This window comes from Dermacentor silvarum, chromosome 7 (genome assembly GCF_013339745.2).
Source record: "Dermacentor silvarum isolate Dsil-2018 chromosome 7, BIME_Dsil_1.4, whole genome shotgun sequence".
Lineage (NCBI taxonomy): Eukaryota > Metazoa > Arthropoda > Arachnida > Ixodida > Ixodidae > Dermacentor > Dermacentor silvarum.
Window position 1 is genome coordinate 129,958,768 of NC_051160.1, and position 20,578 is coordinate 129,979,345.

The 20,578-nt window shown below is 47.4% G+C and overlaps 1 protein-coding gene across 1 annotated transcript in view; it reads left to right on the top strand.

Moving 5' to 3' along the window:
• Positions 1 to 20,305, top strand: part of LOC119459172 (peptidase M20 domain-containing protein 2) — a 39,531-nt gene extending 19,226 nt beyond the window's left edge. The window contains exon 6 of the mRNA XM_037720997.2: positions 19,974 to 20,305. Within this exon, the coding sequence (XP_037576925.1) occupies positions 19,974 to 20,305 (332 nt within the window). The remainder of the gene's footprint in view (positions 1 to 19,973) is intronic.
• The last annotated feature ends 273 nt before the right edge of the window (positions 20,306 to 20,578 follow it).

Below are 20,578 nucleotides of genomic sequence, written 5' to 3' on the forward strand. Positions count from 1 at the left end.
GACCAAGGGGAAAGGGTTGGCGCACGTCGGCTCAACCGCGCGAACGCACTCGTGCCACTGCTCATGCATTCGTCGTCGTCGACGTCTTCTTGCACAGCTGGGGCGCTATAACTCAAAATGTTTCCAAACTGTTTTGATTCCACTTTCTGCCATCAGCTTCCGAGATTGGTCAAAACATTTTCGGGCCACTCCCAACTTCACCTGTCTGTCATGCGACGTCACTAAAACTGCGATAGCTCCCTATCTGATATAACGTATGCACACTGATTATGCACGCTTAAACCACACAAAAGAAAAATATTCATTCCTGATTCGACGCCTTTTCACCATTAGCCCTCTGCTATTGGTCCAATGTTTTCTGGCTACACCCACTTCGCCTCTCTGTCACGCGACCTCACAAAACCGTGCAAACTCACCACGCCAAAGTGACGTGTACGCGAAAAGAATGCATTAATATGCCGAACCAAACTGAAAATTTTTCTGAATAGCAACATACTGTCCCGTTCCGAAAGGAATAGAAGATGGTTGCCCGCCGATCGCTCAGGCCCTCGCTACTCGCACCTGCCGTTGAGCATTTATTTATTTGCGCATGATAAGCCTTTTTTCGTGGCAGTAAAACGTTATCGAGCATTTTCGGCATGCATACAACATCACTCTGCCCACTCTTCCTTGCTGAGGATCCGTTTCAGCGGCATTCTTGTCCTTCCGTTGCACGCCGCCACGATTTTCGACCAACCACCGCAAGCTAAGTAAGGCGAAACGGACCAATCGGAGAAGCTGGCACCACCCTCTTCATGCGGTTATCTATTTTCACTGTGCTGGCTCGACCCCATAGAAACCCTCTCCATTAGAGCTTGCTCCTCGCCTCTTGTCAGCCAATTAGATAAGAAAAACCGCTGAGTGTAGACAATGTTATTGGTTTTGGAAGCGAGCAAAGCTGACCTCCTATAAAGGAGTTGAGTGTTTGATTGGGTTGTTCAGACACCGCTGCGGTTCACCGCTCTATGCTTGCGTCGGTAGTTACGTAAATTTGACGTCAGGAGTTTGGAGTCAAAACATTTTGGAATCATTTTACGTTATAGCGCCCCTGGCTTCGTATCCGCTCATCATTCCAGCGTAGAATTTCACTTCTGTTCTCTCGTCGTAATGGGGAGGCCACGTTTGCGGTGGTATGAGCCATTGCTTAAGGGGGTATGTCCGTCTTACGTGTTGGACAGGTTTCATAACAGAGCTTATACGTGAATGTGTGTGCGTACTTATCGTCACGATGACCACCGATCAGGACAATAAATATGTTCGTACCTTTGTTCGAAATTCTGTCACCTCTGTGTCGTGCGCAAAACAGCTTCGCTAGTCATTTACCTGCACAGAGTGGAATGGCTCATGAATGTTTTTTTTCAGTACGAGGTGTTCGCCTCGCCTCGTTTGCTGCGATGGTAAATTACGCTGTGGTTTATTAGAACGAATAAAGGCAAGTTCTTTTTTAACAACCTAACTCTTTTCGCCTAAGAACATCTTCGATATGGCTGTTACTTGGAAAATTTTTTAGAAAAGGAGTAGCTCAGAGCGAGGATTCCTGTTAGCTGCTGCATAAGGTAATGCTGTTCAACTTTCGGAGAAAATTCTCTTCAAGGTCTTGAAATCAATAAACCTAGTGCTGTCTGAGCCGACTCAGCACGCAGACTGCTTTGTTTACTCTTCCACACTGAGTTTCTTGTCGTGAGCATTTCGTAATTAGTAAATGTTTTGGTTAATACATTCTGCGGCGTGGGAGTGAAATGTTTACGCCGCAAAGGACTGAACCCGCCCTTGGCGCCACCAACTATCCAACCTTGGCTGGTGCTTTTCCACCTTTAAATTTATCGTGTGGCTTATCTTCAGATGCAATCAACAAAATATAACCAACAGTTAGTAAGTCTTTAGCTTTGCACGTTTTCGAGCAAGTGACTTAGATAATTTCGAGATGAGAAAACACTACCAGGGAAAGGCAGTCCGTTGACGAGCGCAGCAAGCGGAATTCCATTGACGGAGCAGCGATAATTCGCACTTGTATTCACACGTGCTTTTGGCGACTTCGTTGACCATGGTAGGCATTTCTATTAACAACTTGACAATTACTCTTCACGAGACGATTTTTACTCTGGTTATTCGGCAATGTCGCATGCATTTAATGGTAGCAACATCACTACAATGTGTGCCGGCATCGGGCCATGCGGAATCAGATATAAGTCAGCACCAACAACGTGTACCTATTATTGAGGTAAAGTAACAGTAATGCGGCAAGAGTAGAATGTTATAAAAAGAACGATCGAGACGTCGCATTTTTAGTCAAGAAAACGAAGCGGGCTTCATTGCACGCGTGTGTGGGATGCACCTGGCAAGTCTGCGGATTGGGTTGTGCAAAACTGCGGTAACATGGTCTACATGTCCACTCTGATGGAGTCCCGCGCCTTATCGAAGTTGGACACTCCATGATATATATTGTGCCAGTGATGGCGAGAACACTGTGTTGTTGCTGCAGGCGGTCTTCGCATGGCAGTCATTGCCGCCAATTGGCCAACCACCGCTGGCGGTACAGCTTGTCGTGCTCGTCTTGCGGAAAAGTGTGCATGACGAAGGTCGTAAATACGGGCCGTTCTTGAGCAGCTGAGGAGGCTGAAGCTCACACAGAGTTACACGCCCCATTCAAGTGTCTATCACAGTTTTTACAGTTCACGACAGAGAACGTCTTCCTTCCGATTTTCCGCATTTATATAAATGACACTAAGCGATTCCAGGCCTCTCGACAGAACATTGCTGGAGCGGTGGACTGCGGCAGATGCCAACTTGCTCTCGATTCCGAAGGCGTTCAATGGCAGCGCGCCTGTGGCGGCCCCTGGGGCGCGGTGCACAGACTGCTCGTCGTAAAATTTCTATAGGCGGCGCACTACGGGTATAGATTTACCAAGTGTTTGCACAAGGTTTGTTCAGTTTTGTCTGTTGATCAGCTTTATTCACTTTGTCAAGTGTGGTACGGCAGCGCCAATAGCGCCAAAGTGCCCCATTTCCGACTTGCTGCGCCAAGCTGCGCCAAACCCACAAAAATACATCGTTTTGCACCCGAGATGCTCCAAAACAATCAGCCCGACCACGGAGGGTTCGTGTTCAGGCCAGTTATAGATGGTATACGTGGCAGCTAGGTAAATGGCCTGAGTTGTTACCTTGATCATCCGGATATTGGGAGTACACGAAGTCGTCCAGCATAGCGCCATTCCGGCATGCGTTCTGCTCCATTCACGTGTGATAATGTGAGACCGAATTACCATGCCGATGGACCCAGTGTTCATGTTTTGTCGGATACTTATCAATTCCGTATCTTCGTACCTTCCCAGCAAGACGCCTACGCGCGCGCACGTTCATACTTGCCGGCAGGGCCGGTAGATAAATGCACTTTGCTTGCTCAGTCACCCCCCGTAATCGCCAGCGTTTATTTCATTTGGGTGTGGTTGGCCGGGATTTTTCGTGGCGTGCTCACCCAATAAACGGCAGCTGGAGATGGGGTTTGTGTTCGAAATTCCGCGTAACAAAATGATGTTTTCTTGCATATTCAAATTACAATTCGATGCTACCATGTCTGCATGTTGTGTGTGTCGTACGTACTTTACGAGTTTTCCGACGCATTTGACTGAGAAATTCAATTGCTTCAATAACACCCTTGCGCTAGGCGGAGGGCCTGCAAGAACAAGGATGTGTGCTGTGGTAACGGTACCGCCACCTATCGGCCACTGAGAGAAGCCTCAAACGGCAGCTGGAAGAGGGCTTTGTCTTTCAGTTTCCGCGTCACAGATTTATCTTTTCTCGTATATTCCAATAACAATCCGAAGCTATAATGCCTGCAGCTTGTGTGTAAGTCCTACTGTACGCATTTTCTGACGCAATTTACTTTCAGACATTAGTTCAATAAGGCACTTGTGTTTGGCGGACGGCCTAGAAGAACGTGGATGTATGCTGCACTTCCGCCCACGTGTGTGCGCGCCTGAAGTACGTCACTTGTGGTAGTGGTGCGTGTGTAACGTCATCTGACGTCAGTTGGGGTGGTGGTACTTGCCTCACCTCAGCTCCAGCTTCGCTGTACATCTAGTTTCACAGGCGGACTTTTACGCGCAAGCGTATTGGCTCGCCAGTGAAATCGGCCGTGAGATGTTTGAAGCCATGAAGGAAGCGAGCGCCGGAGGAGGGAATGGGCGTGGAGGTGGAGAAGAGAATCACGCGCCGGGGAAAGTACGGAGGATCGCGTTGAGATGGTGATGATGATTTATTGGCATCCCATTTGAAACGGGGCGGGGACAAATCTTCTCCTAGCCTGATTGAGTTACTCAGGTATGCTGTCAATGCTTTTCCTTCTAATTCTTGTATGCATCTTTTTAAATTTCTCCATCCACCTTGTGCCGCTGCCTATGCCTGTTATGGTTCAGTCATATCAGTGTGTTCCCTCCTTTTGCGCCAATATTCTAAACGTATCTTGCTTATCTCGACTACTGACCGGTTGATGCTTCCGCCCACTTTAAAACCAAGTGCTTCTGGGAGGTGTGCGTTACCCACGGTTCTCACTGGGTGAATCTCTTCGTAGTCTACTAGGATGCGCTGAGTGGTCTTCGGATTGTTTTCTGCAGCATACGCATGCCTCATCTAGTTCCGAATATTTCCTCCGGTATGTTTTTGTCCTTAGGCAACCGGCTCGTGCCTCAAATAGCAAGGCCCTTGTGTTATCGTACAGATTCTCCCTTCTAATTTCTTTCTTCTCATTCTTTCAAATCTCCATGACCCTTTTTTGCTTCCATTCTTTAAGTCTAGTTCACTGTCTCTGTTTCTTTTACTTTCTTTCTGATGAGTTCATGTAGTCTATTTACGCTTTCAATTACCCTGTACTTGGTTGCCAACTTTCTTGACCTCTTCCTCCATTCTGTGTCCACACTTTTCAGGTACAGATACTTGTGCACTTTAGCCACCCATTAATTTTCATCCATTTTCCCGAGTCTTTCTTCAAAACTAATTTTGCTCTGCGTTTCTCTGATTTCAAAAGAGGCCACAGTCATGTCACCCTGCACTGCCTTATTTGTGGTTTTACCGTGGAATCCGTTGCGGAGGAGGAGGTTAAACGGAGGCCCGCTGGGTTGACCTCATAGCGCGCACACGAACACATGAACACAACACACTCGATGACCGCGGACACACGCTGTCAAAATGCTGGTGTGAGGAAGCGTGCCAGCAGCACCGAGCGAACAGGCCTTCGTGCTGTCCATCGCTTCAACGCCAACTGAGCGACGAGAACGCAGCACGCACAACGCCATGAGCCGTCTGCAAATCGCTTTCGAGATACGGTGCGCTGCACCGCCGATGCTTTTCCGCTGCATACGTCGACGCACTGCCCTTTCCGATGCAGTTTTCGCGACTACAAATTCCCGTAGCTTTGAAATATACAAAGCCAAAGACTTATAAACTTTTCCGTATTTTTTTAAATGTTACGGAAGGGAGATGCGATACGATATTATTAAAGGTAGAGAAGCACCGGCTAGATAAATGGGCGCTGGTGGCAAGGCCGGGTTTAGTTCCTTGCGGCGTAGGCATTGCAGACCTACGCAGGAATAGATAATTAGAAAGAACTCAGTTGAGTACAAAATCGGCTCACGCAAAAAGGGACTGCACTGCGAAACAAACGTGCACTGTGCGCCGTAAGTCTGCTCAGAGAGAAGCAAGGCGTAAAGACTTCCCAGATGTGACGCGAACTTTTCAGCGAAAATCGTACAGCAATATCACATGGAGCAGCTAACAGCAATCCTCGCCCTGGGGTACCTCTTTTCTAACACATTTCCAAGAAACCACAATATTGAAGATGTTCTCGTGAGTAAAGAATAAAGCTCTTAAAGAAGCACTTGCCTGTGGTCATTCCGATGAAACAAGGCGTGATTAAGACCCTTCCAAATGAGCCCAGGCGAAAACCTCACACTAAAAGAAAAAAAAATGAACAGTTCTGAATGAAGCAACTAGCAGCAATTCTACATGGTTGAAGCCACACGTAAAACAGATCCAAGAAAACGTGGGCAGCTTGCACTAGTGGTGCAAGGCTGGAGTAGACAGCGGAGCTGGTGATCGACCTAGTTTCTTCAAGGTTTTACTAGGCTAGGCTCAGTTTTGCTAGGAAATGCTAAGTACGGCTAGGCACGATATTCCGAATCGGCTCGCCACCGACGGGCAGATTCTAGCTTGGCCGCGCGACGCGCTTCAAGATGAGCGGCTTCTTCTCCGGGTGTCCGGATCTTCTTAGGTCGCCCCATGTCATGGGTACATGTACTCGCCACAGATTCAACAAGAGCTCTGCCGCCGTCGCGGCGGCGCCGAGCTTTATCTCCCCGGTGACGTCACGGACAAGCTACGCGACGCCCGCTCCGTGAGAGCCCCAAAGCTTTCGTGGCCTGCAGGACCTTTAACAAAGTTGATTTCCTTCCTTCCTTCCTCCCTTCCTCCACACTTGCCGGGGCGTTATCCCCAGCATTATCCGGAATTTATTGATTATTGATGGATTATCGATTACCTATTGATTGGCTATCGCAAGGTATTGACCACCCGCCGGGGTGGCTCAGTCAGCTAAGGCGTTGGGCTGCTGAGCACGAGATCGCGGGATCGAATCCCGGCCGCGGCGGCCGCATTTCGATGGAGGCGAAACGCAAAAACGCCCGTGTGCTTGCGTTGTAGTGCACGTTAAAGAACCCCAGGTGGGAAATTATTCCGGAGCGCTTCTCTACGGCGTGCCTCATAATCAGAACTGGTTCTGGCACCTAAAACCCCAGAAAGAAGAAGAAGAAGGTATTGACCACGTATTTGGGCTAGGCTAAGCACTACCTAGTCATGCGTAGCATTTTCAGGAATTTATTGATTCTTGATAGATTATAGATTATTTATTGATTGACTATGTATTTGGGCTAGGCTAAGCACTATCAAGTCATCCCCAGTATTTTCCGGAATTTAGTGATTATTGATGGATTATCGATTAGCTATTGATTGGCTATTGATGACTGACAAAGCTTAAGTATCCCAACCAAGCTTATCTAGACTTAGCCAGGCTTAGCTTCGCTAGTCATTGCGCTTGGACCCTTTCTGCAGAACCGCCAAGATCGGTCCACATTTTCTGTTTACGCGTCATGGTCTTACGACCGGCTTAAGCACCTCCGCTGTTAAAACACGAACTGCGTGGCAGCTGGTGCACGCGACGGCTTAAGGGGTTGCATAGAACCAACAAAGTCAGTCCTTGCAAGCCTCATCAGCTTTAACATACAATACGATGCACTCGTACAGTCGCGCACCCTAGCTAGAGCAACACGGTAAAGCATCAGCAAACGGTGGAAGCGGCAAGCGGCATTTAGCACCTAAGCAAAATGTATTTAACTCGCATGCTGCACTGCGGTAAAACCCACAAAAGATGGGTAAGCCGTTATCAACTTCGTCGCTTACCCGTGCAAACATTATCGAGTGCAAAAAACGCCGAAAAAAAATTAGGGGCAGCTTCACATGAAGTGGTGCGAAGACTGGGCAAACGGTGAAGCTGGTGGGCCTTCCGTAGCTTTAACTTTGCTTTCCTTTGATTAACTTGGTCTGGCTTGGCTGGTTCTTAGGCTTCATTTTGCTTTAACTTGGTTTGGCTCGGCTGGTTCTTAGGTTTAACTTTGCTTAAATTGGTTTGGCTTGGCTGGATCTTAGCCAAACTTAACCGATCCCGATTGTCGGGCTGATACTCATGGTTGGCGCGCTGCAGTCTTCTAAAGGCCACCTTGTAGTCCAACGTAGCGTTGACGCGCGAGCGCGCTCGGCACGGGCACGCCACGCCAGCGAAAGCGCAGCCCTCTATAATCCGGCGCGAGGCGTGGCCGACGTATCCGGCGTTCGTCGGCGTGCCCCGGCTGCAGCCGGCATCGAAATGCGACATGCTGCATTTCGCGCCCGTCACCCAGAATGGACCGCATCCGCGTCTCGTCGAGCACGATGGGCTGATGAATACTGGTGGCGGCACGTGCAACGAGTTCGCAGTTTCGTATCACCCTGAAACTCCTAGTTTCGTATAAAATGCGCACGCATCTAGGTGGCGCGGCGCACTGGTTGGTCGGTTTTCTCGTCTTCCATAATCATGCTATCCACCAGCCCATCTTGCTCGACGAGACGCGGATGCGGTCCATTCCGGGTGACGAGGCCGGCACGAAATGCAGCATGTCGCATCTCGTCACCGGCTGCAGCCGGGGCACGCCGACGAACGCCGGATACGTCGGCCGCGCCTCGCGCTGTGGCGAGGGTAAAACGTGAGAGGGTGGTAACGTCGCCGAGCGATGACAGCACGTGCACCGCTTAGCAACGCCTCGTGCCAGCTGTGCGAAGCGTTGCTGGTAACGGGCAGTGACGTCATCTCCAGGCGCGCAGTTTTATTGCGATAGCAATTATATGGACACTCAAAAGCAGATTTCTGCCGTCGGCGTCGCCGTCGCCGTCGCCGTCGCCGTGAGGTTCCGTATGACGTCATTTGGAGAAGAAATCGTCGCCGATGATGATGATAAGTGGTTCTTGAGGGAAAGGGAAAGGTTGGCGCTATCTTCTGCAGCCCTTGAGGGAGCACGGCTCAGCGCCAAGATCGAACGCTGTATGTGCGAGTGAAAGGGCGCGAGGGGCGCGTCTTTCACGGGGGGTGAACGCACGGCGGAGAACAAACGCGCGTTCTGCGCCGTGCTCGCTTAAGGGCTGCAGAAGTAGGCGTCTCTGCTCTCCTTCACAATCACCATGTATGTAGAGCAAACGCGCCTTCTTCGGACGAGCGAGAGGCCGTGGGGAGGCGACGTTTAGCTGCGGCACGCAGTGCCTATTTATATCAGAGGCTCCGGCAACAGTCACCAACGCCGCACGCATTTTGAGCGAACGCGGGCAAAACGCGGATGGCGTCGACAACAGTTCTGCGTGTTGCCGATGCTGCTGCATGTCCAAGTTTATACAGCTGATAAAGCTAATATCATTACTCCGTATAGCTCTCTACAAGTTTGCTATCGCAATTGATGCTTCGCCTTTCAGGTGAAACTGCGACAACTTTTTTTATTGCGATAGCAATTATATGGACACTCAAAAGCAGATATCTGCCGTCGTCGTCGTCGTCGTCGCCGTCGCCGTGAGGTTCCGTATGACGTCAATGGAGATGAAATCGTCGCCGATGATGATGATAAGTGGTTCTTGAGGGAAAGGGAAAGGTTGGCGCTATCTTCTGCAGCCCTTGAGGGAGCACGGCTCAGCGCCAAAATCGTCGCCGCGCGCCGAACGCTGTATGTGCGAGTGAAAGGGCGCGAGGGGTGCGCGCTTTCAAGGGGAAGTGAACGCACGGCGGAGAACAAACGCGCGTTCTGCGCCGTGCTCGCTTAAGAGCTGCAGAAGTAGGCGTCTCTTCCCTCCTTTAGAATCACCATGTATGTAGAGCAAATGCGCCTTCTTCCGACGCGCGAGAGGCCGTGGGGGAGGGGGGGAGGGAAGGGAGGCGACGTTTAGCTGCGGCACCAAGTGCCTATTTATATCAGAGGCTCCGGCAACAGTCACCAACGCCGCACGCATTTTGAGCGAACGCGGGCAAAGCGCCGACAGCGTCGACAACAGTTCTGCGTGTTGCCGGTGCTGCTGCATGTCCAAGTTTATACAGCTGATAAAGCTAATATCATTACTTCGTATAGCTCTCTACAAATTTGCTATCGCAATTGATGCTTCGCCTTTGAGATGAAACTGCGACATTTTTTTGTTCGCACTACGCGCCCTAAAGGCGGTTTCACATGCCGCGACTGGACCGACAAAAATCGGTGCCGTCGCACGCGGCACAATGCGATTTTTTGAGGGCTCAATTCACATGATTGCGATTTAAACAATGCGACTGATGCCACGCCCAAAGGTTGCTTGTTGCCAGGTTTTGTCGCAAACGCCGCCTAATTATTTTAATGTAATGAAAAAGACGTGCGCGTTGTAAGATAATTGACCTTTCTTTATTAGGACCAAATAATACCTGTGTTTTCTGGCGGTGGTGGCGTGGAGTAGAGGTAGAATACCCGGCCTCAAATCTGAAGGTCGTAAGTTTGAATCCTACTCCAGTCCACCACATTTTCAGGTATGGAGTGGTGCCTGACACCGCCAAGAAAAAACACCGCATATCCACGGGGTGAATGATGATGAGTGGGCGAAGCTCCGGAGGGAATCATCGGTAAACCATGAATCTTCCGTGTAATTCGCCCAGTCTCGCCGCACTAAATCGAACGATTGACTTCCACCAATGACACGCGCCATATGTGACGTCATTCCTATTTTATAACAGCGCCCTTCATTATAATTGCACCATCTCCCGCTTAAGGGGACGCTAGCACAAACGCGTTAGAAACGTGCAGTACTCTAAGGGGAAGAGGCCACAGCGTCTTACGCTGCCGTTTACACATGCCGGAACGTGCACCGCGTTTGGCGACGCCATCAGCGTTAATGAATACGGGGGTAAGGCGGAGAGGCCAGTGTCTTGCACCAGCTTCTTGCATGGGCCGTAACGCGCTAGCACAAACGCGTTAGAAACGCGCAGTCTTTCATTAATGTTGGGTATTTATTGCCATCGTGGTGCGTCTGTCCATGTGCGCTTCGTGGCGTAGTGGTTAGCGCCACGCGTTCAAAAGCGAGGGGTCCCTGGTTCGATTCCGCTACGGCCACAACTCTCGGAATTTTTTAAAGACGATAGTCTTTCTTGGGGAACTTAAACGCTGAAAATTTGGTCTGTCTGTCTGTCTGTCTGTTTGTCTGTCTGTCACCCGATTCAGCCACCCGGCCAAAGTTGGACCACTTGCTTACCGCCCACACTACTTAAACTGGTACGGCTGTTCATACTTGTGAACGTTATCGATCACAAAGTAAATATTACGCATATCTGAGGCGCAACATCACTAGGTAAGTATTAGGAGGTGTGTTCCTTTAATAGAAAATACATAGATACGTAACTCTAAAGACCCTAGTTTCTTAAGCTGCGCTGAAAATGTCATGCTATGCGCGCCGACGAACGACGTTCCCCGACTGCGCGCCTACGAGCGCCCTCTGCCATGGAGGAAGGAAACCCTCTGCACAAGCTCATGTTTCCCGATGTATTGCCAGATGGCGTCCATGTCTCACGCAGCGCCTCCTCAATTTTATCAATGCCAGCCAGATGCGGCCGATTCAACATAAAGGAAGCCCTGTCTGAGGCAGGGCAAAACATAAATGGCCGCTTGATGAAATAATGCGGTAAAATGAAATCTGTTCAAACAAACCTTCATGCCAGGACGGAAATGGCACGAGCACAGCATCACGGGTGGCCGCGGATCAGACCAGCACTCATGTAGTACGGCCGGCAGAAGACTATCGTCTTTCGACGACATTTGCAGCGAAGCACGCAGATACGCGGCAAATTTTTTATTATTTTTCTCATAAAAGTAGACGTGGCTACCTACTACGACGATTACTACTACTACAGAGGAGGGACAGACCCACACCCTAAGGAGCTTCGCCCCTAAAATATATTGCCGAGAGATAGTGGGGCTATACTAGTTCAAGTGCAACCAAACTAGGAAGGCCCACTAAGCTTCATCAAAGTCACTCCCTCACCAGAACAGGAATTGGCTTCCCTGGTGCAGTATTCAGCCACTACCTCCCTCATGACTTCGACAATTAACCCATGGCCCTCAGTCCCCAGTGGCTGTGGAGCACCTGACCAAGGCGGCGGTCAGGCCTGCTACGCGTCTGCTAAGAATCTCTGGGTCCGGACAGGCCGGCAATGGAAACTGAACCTGGCAACGTTCAACGCGCGCACCCTCTCGAGTGAGGCTAGCTTAGCAGGATTATTTGAAAAATTATCAGGCAATGCCTGGGACTGGTAATTGGCCTTAGTGAGGTTAGAAGAACTGGTGAGGCTTACACAGTGCTGACTAACGGCCACGTCCTCTGCTACAGAGGTCTTCCAGACAAGAGAGAATCCGGGGTAGCACTTCTAGTCCATAAAAAAGTTCTCGCAGTTTCACCTGAAAGGCGAAGCATCAATTGCGATCGCAAATTTGTAGAGAGCTATACGGAGTAATGATAGCAGCTTTATCAGGTGTATACCCTTGGACATGCAGCAGCACCGGCAACACGCAGAACTGGTGTCGACGCCGTCGGCGTTTTGCCCGCGTTCGCACAAAATGCGTACGGCGTTGGTGACTGTTGCCGGAGCCTCTGATAGGCACTTGATGCCGCAGCTAAACGTCGCCTCCCTTCCCTCCCCCTCCCCCCCTCCCCGCCACGACCTTTCGCGCGTCGGAAGAAGGCGCGTTTGTTCTACATATATGGTGATTGTAAAGAAGGAAAGAGACTTCTGCAGCACTTAAGGGAGCACGGCGCAGAACGCGCGTTTTTTCTTCGCCGTGCATTCACTCCCCGTGAAAGCGCGCGTCCCTCGCGCCCTTTCACTCCCACATACAGCGTTCGGCGCGCGGCGACGATTTCATCTCCACTGACGTCATACGGAACCTCACGGCAACGGCGACGGCGACGGCGACGGTGACGGCGACGACGACGCCGACGGCAGAAATCTGCTTTGGAGTGTCCATATAATTGCTATCGCAATAAAACAGAGCGGGCAACATTGATGAACTCTACAGCATTAATAAGAGGGTAGCAGTCGTCGTAATAAAGCTGAAGAGAAGGTACAAAATGAAGGTAGTATAAGCCTACGCCCCAACCTCTAGTGACGATGACGAAGAATTAGAACAGTTTTATGAAAATGTTGAATTAGCAGTGAGAAAGGTGCATACTCAGTATACTGTAGTCATGGACGACTTCAACGCAAAAGTGGGGAAAAAGCAGGTTGGTGAGTAAGCTATTGGCAACTGTGGCATCGATTCTAGGAATGCAAGAGGAGAGATATTAGTAGAATTCGCGGAAAAGAAAAGGCTCCGAATAATGAGTATACCTTCTTCAAGAAGCGCAGCAACAGGAAGTGGACCTAGAAAAGCCTTAATGGAGAAACAAGGAATGAAATAGATTTCATACTCTCTGCCGATCCAAGCATAGTGCAGGATGTAGAAGTGTTAGGTAAGGTAATGTGCAGTGACCATAGGTTAGTGAGGTCTAGGATTTCTCTCAATTTGAAGAGAGAAAGAGTTAATTTAGTCAAGAGGAAACAGGCCAACCTAGAGGCAGTAAGGGTAAAAGCAGACCAAGGCTGGTGCTCGGAAACAAATATGCAGCTTTAGAAAATGAAGATAAAGACAACATATAGGTAATGAATGAAACCGTAACTAGGTTGATCTCAGAAGCAGCAATTGAAGTGTGAGGTAAGGCACTAAGGCAACCAGTAGGTAAGCTCTCCCAAGAAACGAAGGACCAAATAAAGAAACGACAAAACATGAAAGTGTCCAACTCACGAGATCAGATAGAATTCACTGAACTGTAAAAACTGATCACCAAGAAGAAAGTAAGGGATATTCGAAATTATAACGTGGGAAAGATTGAGGAAGCCGTAAAATATGGACGCAGCATTAAATCAGTAAGTAGAAAGCTTGGCATAGGACAAGGCAAGATGTATGCACTGAAAGATAAGCATGGTAATATCTGCAGCAATTTGGATGACACAGTAAAAGCAGTGGAAGAATTCTATACTGACCCTTACAGTGCCCAAAACAACCAAGCTACTTTCATTAGAAATAGTGATTAACCGGATACAGAGGCTCCTTCTATAACTAGCGATGAAGTTAGAAGGGCCTTGAAAGACATGACCAGGGGAAAAGCTGCTAGAGAAGATGGAGTAACCGTAGATTTAATCAAAGATGGAGGAGATATCATGCTTGAAAAGCTTGCGGCCCTTTATACGCAATGTCTCACAACTTCAAGTGTAACAGAGAGCTGAAAGAACGCCAACATTATACTAATCCATAAGAAGGGAGATGTTAAAGAATTGAAGAATTATAGACCCATTAGCTGGCTCTCAGTATTGTATAAAATATTCACCAAAATCATTTTCAACAGAATCAGGGCAACAATTGACTTCAACCAACCAAGAGAACAGGCTGACTTCAGGAAGGGATATTCTACGATGGATCATATTCATGTCATCAATCAGGTAATAGAGACATCTGCAGAGTACAATCAACCTCTCTATATAGCTTTCATAGACTATGAAAAAAGCATTTGATTCAGTACAGATACCAGCAGTCATACAGACATTGCGTAATCAAGGAGTACAGGAGGCATACGTATCTTATCAAATATCTACAAGGATTCCACAGCTACCTTGGTTCTCCACAAGAAAAGTAGAAAGTTACCTATCAAGAAAGGGGTCACGCAAGGAGACACAATCTCTCCAATGCTATCATTGCATGCTTAGAAGAAGTATTCAAGCTCTTAGACTGGGAAGGCTTAGGAGGGAGGATCGACGGCGAATATCTCAGCAACCTTCGGTTTGCAGATGACATTGTCCTATTCAGCAACAATGGAGACGAATTGCAGCAAATGGTTGAGGACCTTAATCGAGAAAGTGTAAGAATTGGGTTGAAGTTGAATATGCAGAAGACAAAGATAATATTCAATAGCCTGGCAATGGAACAAAAATTCAGGATCACCAGTCAGCATTTAGAGTCTGTTAAGTAGAACGTTTATCTAGGTCAGTTATTCACAGGGGACCCTGATCACGAGAAAGAAATTCCCAGAAGAATAAAATTGGGTTGGAGTGCATACGGCAGGCACTGCCAAATCCTGACTGGGAGCTTACCGCTGTCGTTAAGAAGAAAGTGTACAATCATTGCATTCTACCAGTGCTAATATATGCGGCAGAAACTTGGAGGTTAACAAAGAAAGAAGCTCGAGAACGAGTTAAGGACCGCACAAAGAGCAATGGAACGAAAAATCTTAGGTCTAACGTTAAGAGACAGGAAGCGAGCGGTGTGGATCAGAGAAGAAACGGGGATAGCCGATATTCTAGTTGACATTACGCGGAAGAAATTGAGCTAGGACAGGCCATGTAATGCGTAGGATGGATAACCGATGGGCCATTAGGGTTGCAGAATGTAGACAGAGAGAAGGGAAGCGCAGTACAGGTCGGCAGAATACCAGATGGGGTGATGACGTTAGGAAATTTGAAGGCGCAAGTTGGAATACGCTGGCGCAAGACAGGGGTAATTGGAGATCGCAGGGAGAGGCCTTCGTCCTGCAGTGGACATAAAATATAGGCTGATGATGATGACTATGATGAATACCTGTGTTTTCTAATTTAAACACGTTTTGAAATTTAATTTGTTTTAGAGTGTGCAACGGCGGTTTCTATGCATGACGTATGTTAACAGTTGTTCGCAGCTGGTTGTTCAGCGCTGTGTGTTGTCTCATGTGCCTTCTATGTGTCGCTCTGCCTTAATAGGATAAAGTGCGCAATATATTCAAGGTTTATTGCTTTCTGCGTAGGAAAAAAAATTTCGCATCGGAGAAGATACAACTTAACGTGCGTGCAGTATTCGAAAACAAATTGACTCTGTTTATTCAAGCCACGGAGTTAAATATGCTGTCAGTAGAAAATGAATTACGATAGCCTGCACGCTTGGCATGCCAAATTTAATAAGCAAGTGCGGCAAGATAACCTTTCAAAATGCATGGGGAAGTTTACGCGTGTGGAAAACCGACATGAAATAATGCATCTAAACGGTCGCAGCATTCAGCGCAACGTTGAAACTTCGGGTACTTCGCTGCCTTGTACATTTGCCCTTGCAGAGGTTGCAATTATTTAAACTGCTCCGTACGCGGGATTTGTGTATGCTACTCAACAGATTGAAATTTGGACGACCCCAGCAGGCCATGTCGTCTCGTGGGTTCGAACACCTCGTAGTATTGGAAATTCGCATAGGTGTGTCTACCGCATACGAATCAAAGGTGAAAATGCACTTCGTTTGCTACTTAGCGCATCAACGAACGCACAGAAATGGGAGAATGGAATCTGCGGCACAAGTTTTTTATTCTCCCTTCGCATATTTACCGGATTCAGCAATCCACCTCCGCGCGCATCGCACTTGTCGAGCGAGACGCTATTTTCCTAGACAGACCGCGAAATAGCTCTCCGCGCAATTTCGACGGAAAATCACAGCGACAGCTGCGACGTTGGGACAGCCGAAAATCGCAGAGTTGGCACTGCGACTGCGATTTTCATCGCATGTGACAGAAATCGCACTTCCGTTGCGATTGAAAATCGCATCATGTGAAACGGCCCTAACAAAGAGCTTTAACAGCTCCGCTGTTAAAAAAGCCTGAGAACAAGAAATTTCCGCCGAAGGGCAGCAATTCATTCCTGCTGTTACTCCCGCTCATGTTGCGTCGCAGGGAATGATAGAACCGTGTCGCCAGCAAGTTTATGCAGGTATTTGAGCACCCCCCAAGCAACAACTATTCTGCGACATGCCTTGAAACTTTGGCCAACACACACATGCGAAGGGTGTTGCTTATTTTGCTCCGAAAACGTAAATCAAACAGAGGAGCACGAGCAATGACGCAGGAAACTTCGACGGACGGCTGCTCCTTTGCCGTGCGTAGTTCGCAAGGGAGCCACCAGTGGTGCATCCATCGGCGCGCACTACGCGTGTAGCATTGCAACCGGAATTTTGGGTTGTGTAAGGCCATCATACTTCCGCAATCGGCAGCAGGCAGAAACCTGAATTTTGCGCTTAATGAGTTCAAATGCCGCGAGTTTTTCTCAAATAAGATTTCTAGTGCCTTGGCGGGAATGATATTACTGTTCAAGTTGTCCCAAAGTTCGAGATACGAGAGATAGAATTACACAGGACTTCACTATACCTGGTGAACACTAGAAAGTGTAACACGACAGCCTTTTGCGTACTCTCTAGTCGGATCTGCACTGCAGGTAATGCAAAAAAGGACTGAAGTAAAATTGGCGACTACTTACTTCATTGAGCTGCTTCATTTTTCGAGTGTGCTACTCTAAATGAGCTGGTCTAAATTTAAAATTAGCGGCTCCAAAAATTCTTTTTCCTTCGTTAACCTGCTTCAAATTCAAAATATGCTCCAAAATCAAGATGTTCCTTGCTGCTTGTTCCAAAAGCTTTTGCGGCTATTGCACTCCTGCTTTGTCCACTTTGTTACGCACAACTGGCACAAATGCGCCAGCAGTGGGTGCGCTTGTTATGATCTGGAAGAATCTCCAAATGCACTCTTTGGCTGAGGCGCGGAGTTTACACCGATAAATATTAAGTGCAACGATATCTAATCACTGATAATAATAAAATATGCATAATATCCTTCCACCATGAATACAACAGAGCAATAGTATTCGTTTTTCTTTGAAAATACCTTTCTTAACTAAGACTTACCTCCCGGTGTTTGAAAATCTAGAAACGACACACAAATTACTTTTCGTGACTGTATAGTTCTTTGATGTCCCACAACACAATTTTTATTTCTGCCTTGTGTATACGAACAACTTTACTTGTTAGCGGTGTTAAAACCTCTTTTATCGTGATGTCATAAATAGCTTTCTGCCCAGTGGGCCATTTACTGCTTATATGAATTAGTTGTGCAAGTTAGTACACGGCCGCGCTCGAATACAGCAGCATACGCTGCTACTGCTGCCACCTGTCGAGCCCTGTTGAAGTTAGTACACTGCAACACAATTAGTTTCTTAATATTATAACTCAGTTTCCTTAGGGTGTGATAAGCTCTATTCCTTACTTATACGTGAATATATCCCAACTAGCATCAAGTTATGGAGATTACGATGCATTAATAAACTATATTTTGCTAAAATATATATACCTTTCATACCATCAATCAGTATATCAATCAATCCATTTAGATGGCTGAAAACTGATTTGTGATTCCAACGTGCTGATATACACAAGTTGGAATTACGAATCCATGGCCAGGCTTTCAGCAAAGAATTACAAAGGAAACTCCGGAATGAAAACGAGTCTGTAAAGAGGGCCCTTATTCCAACCAATATTTATCACACGTATATTTTCTCATGGTTGATTGGTGGTTTTGTATCATCTTTATAAGGCCGTGATTTTACATATGTGTGCGTGTTTGTGGATAAAGATTGCTTGGAAGAGAGCTCCGCAGTCTAAGTTTACGTTCGCGTATTTACTGCGTAAGTGTACGCCGAAATCCTGTCATTGATTTCAAACTTTGGTGAGGCTCTCTGCCAGCTGCCATTTTTGCTTGCTTGGTTTCGGAATAAATGACAAACGAATCTCTGAAGCGTACCTCGCCCGCAATAAGTGAGTTTCTGCAGAGGCATGGACTCATTTTGTTGCCTTCTGGGTGCAAAAGTTTAGAGAAGCATCACAGGCAACGGTGAGAAGTGCTTTATTTAACAATATTGGTAAAAAAAAAACATTCCGATCTGCTGGGAAATTTTACCTTTATCAACTCTCACCGGTCCTTATCAACCCGAATGTGCACCGAAGGTGTTGCAATACCACCACTACATTTACTGAGGGGGGTATGCAATGCTTTATTCATGGTTCAGATGCTTGTTTTGACCTTGTTCTTTATTGAAACGTATGTTGTTGTGGGTGTTTATTGGTGATTTGAATGAATGTATTCACTGTTCGCTTCACTTTGCTCAGAGCTTGTAGCCTCTGCCTCACGTGGGTATGAGCCTTTGCATTTCTGCTTGCTTATATATAGGGGTATGAGCCATAGCTTACGTGGGTATGAGCCATTGTGTAGGGGGGTATGAGCCAGTGCATTTGTCTTCCGTTTCGGACAGGATTCTCGTAGGTTAGGCGTAGGAATGCTTACGCATATAAAACCAAGTGGCAATAAGGTCTAAATCTTCTTGTAGAGTTGTCTGAATGAAAACACTTGTCACTCTGCTTGTACGCCCAGAAATTTGGTAATACTATTGTAATTATGATTCTAATCAATACCGACACAACTACAATGTTTCCTACAAAAGTTACCAGGGAAATATCTCGCGCTAGCGTCTTCAGGAGTTGCAGGCATGGTAGTTCACCCAGCATGAGATTGATGGTTGGTGAATGGATTTGCGTAAACTTCATCCTTTCGCCTTCAAACGACTTTGTGACGATGCAGAGTGATCACCTTTAACAAAATACTGATTTATACATGCAACAAGTCGCAATACTGTGCATGTGGGAATAAATTTATTATCCTGAAGGGCTTTGAAACGATTGTTTGCTTGCAGTTTATGAAATAAAGCGTCATAGGGAGGTGTCCAAACCCATGCCCCGGTGACGATTCTTGCTGGGTAACAGAAGCAGATTTCAAAGGCTAGGCTTATACTAACCAATACTAACTAACCGTCGAAAGTGTTTGCGGAGCTGGAAACGCGCCTATCTCGTATCATCTATAAGTAATTCCACAAGTAACGTATCAAGCCCTGAGCACGAATGTTCCAGAAATTCATGCATTATAACCATCATCCCCACACTATCCTAAATATCGCAGCGCCAGTCTTTCTTCTATAGCGTTTTTCATGGGGAGAACAGTTTATGTGCAACACAAGAATGTGTAAAAAGCAATAAACAGGAAGCGCAAGCCTATAAATAGATCAGAAAGAAAGTAAGTGGAACTATTTAACTACAGCAAAAAGCAGACCCACATAAAAAAAGTAAAAGCAGACATACATAAAAAAGTTAAAGTAAAAGAACAAAGTCGCTGCAGAGATTAAAATTTGCGGGTGCACTTCATGTTTCCTTCGTTCCACTAAAGAACTGAGATGAACTTATGCGGAACGTATTGGATAATAAGTGTAACTGGACCACCTTTGACAAAGACAGGTCCACCTATCGAAACGTTGACCAGTCTTCCCCAGGCTTTTTATCCCTGTTTATATAACTTCTATACCACATTAGGAGTCTAGTAATATTTATAATAAACTGTATGGCCACTACCACCATTCTTCTCACGGCTTCTCAAATATGCAGGGCTGACCTTCATCGACGACTACGTGAAAAAGCTACCGGTCAGCGGAGCGTCTACGGACTGTGGCAATGTGTCCCATCGCGTGCCCACCTTGCACGCCGTGTACAGCGTCGGGTCGAAGGAGAAGGTGCGGGGACCGGCCAACCACACTCACCAGTTCGCAACCCTGGCAGGCTCCGAGGAGGCCCAGTCACCGACTCTCAGAACGGCCAAAGTGCTGGCACTAACCGTGCTCGACCTGCTGACGGACGCAGAGCTGATGCGCAAAGCGCACGCAGAGTTCGCTGCTCTGCAGCTCCAGTCAGACGCGGAGCTGCAAGCAATGACGCAGTGAATAAACAGACCCACCCTTCGGCGTCAACATCCATTTCACTGGAAGTATTACGTCTTGCCAAACATGACAAGCTCTCCGAGATATTTCCCTCGTGGTCCCATCTCGGAAGCTTCGTTCAAATCAGCCAAAATGTCTTACACGAAATTCTTTTTGAAGCAAACCTTGCTTGACGAACCTATTTGGTGATCTAGGAGCACGACGGTGGCAATAACACATTATTCAAAGTGGACTAGGTACTATAGGGAAATATGTCGATACACTGGGGCCGTAATG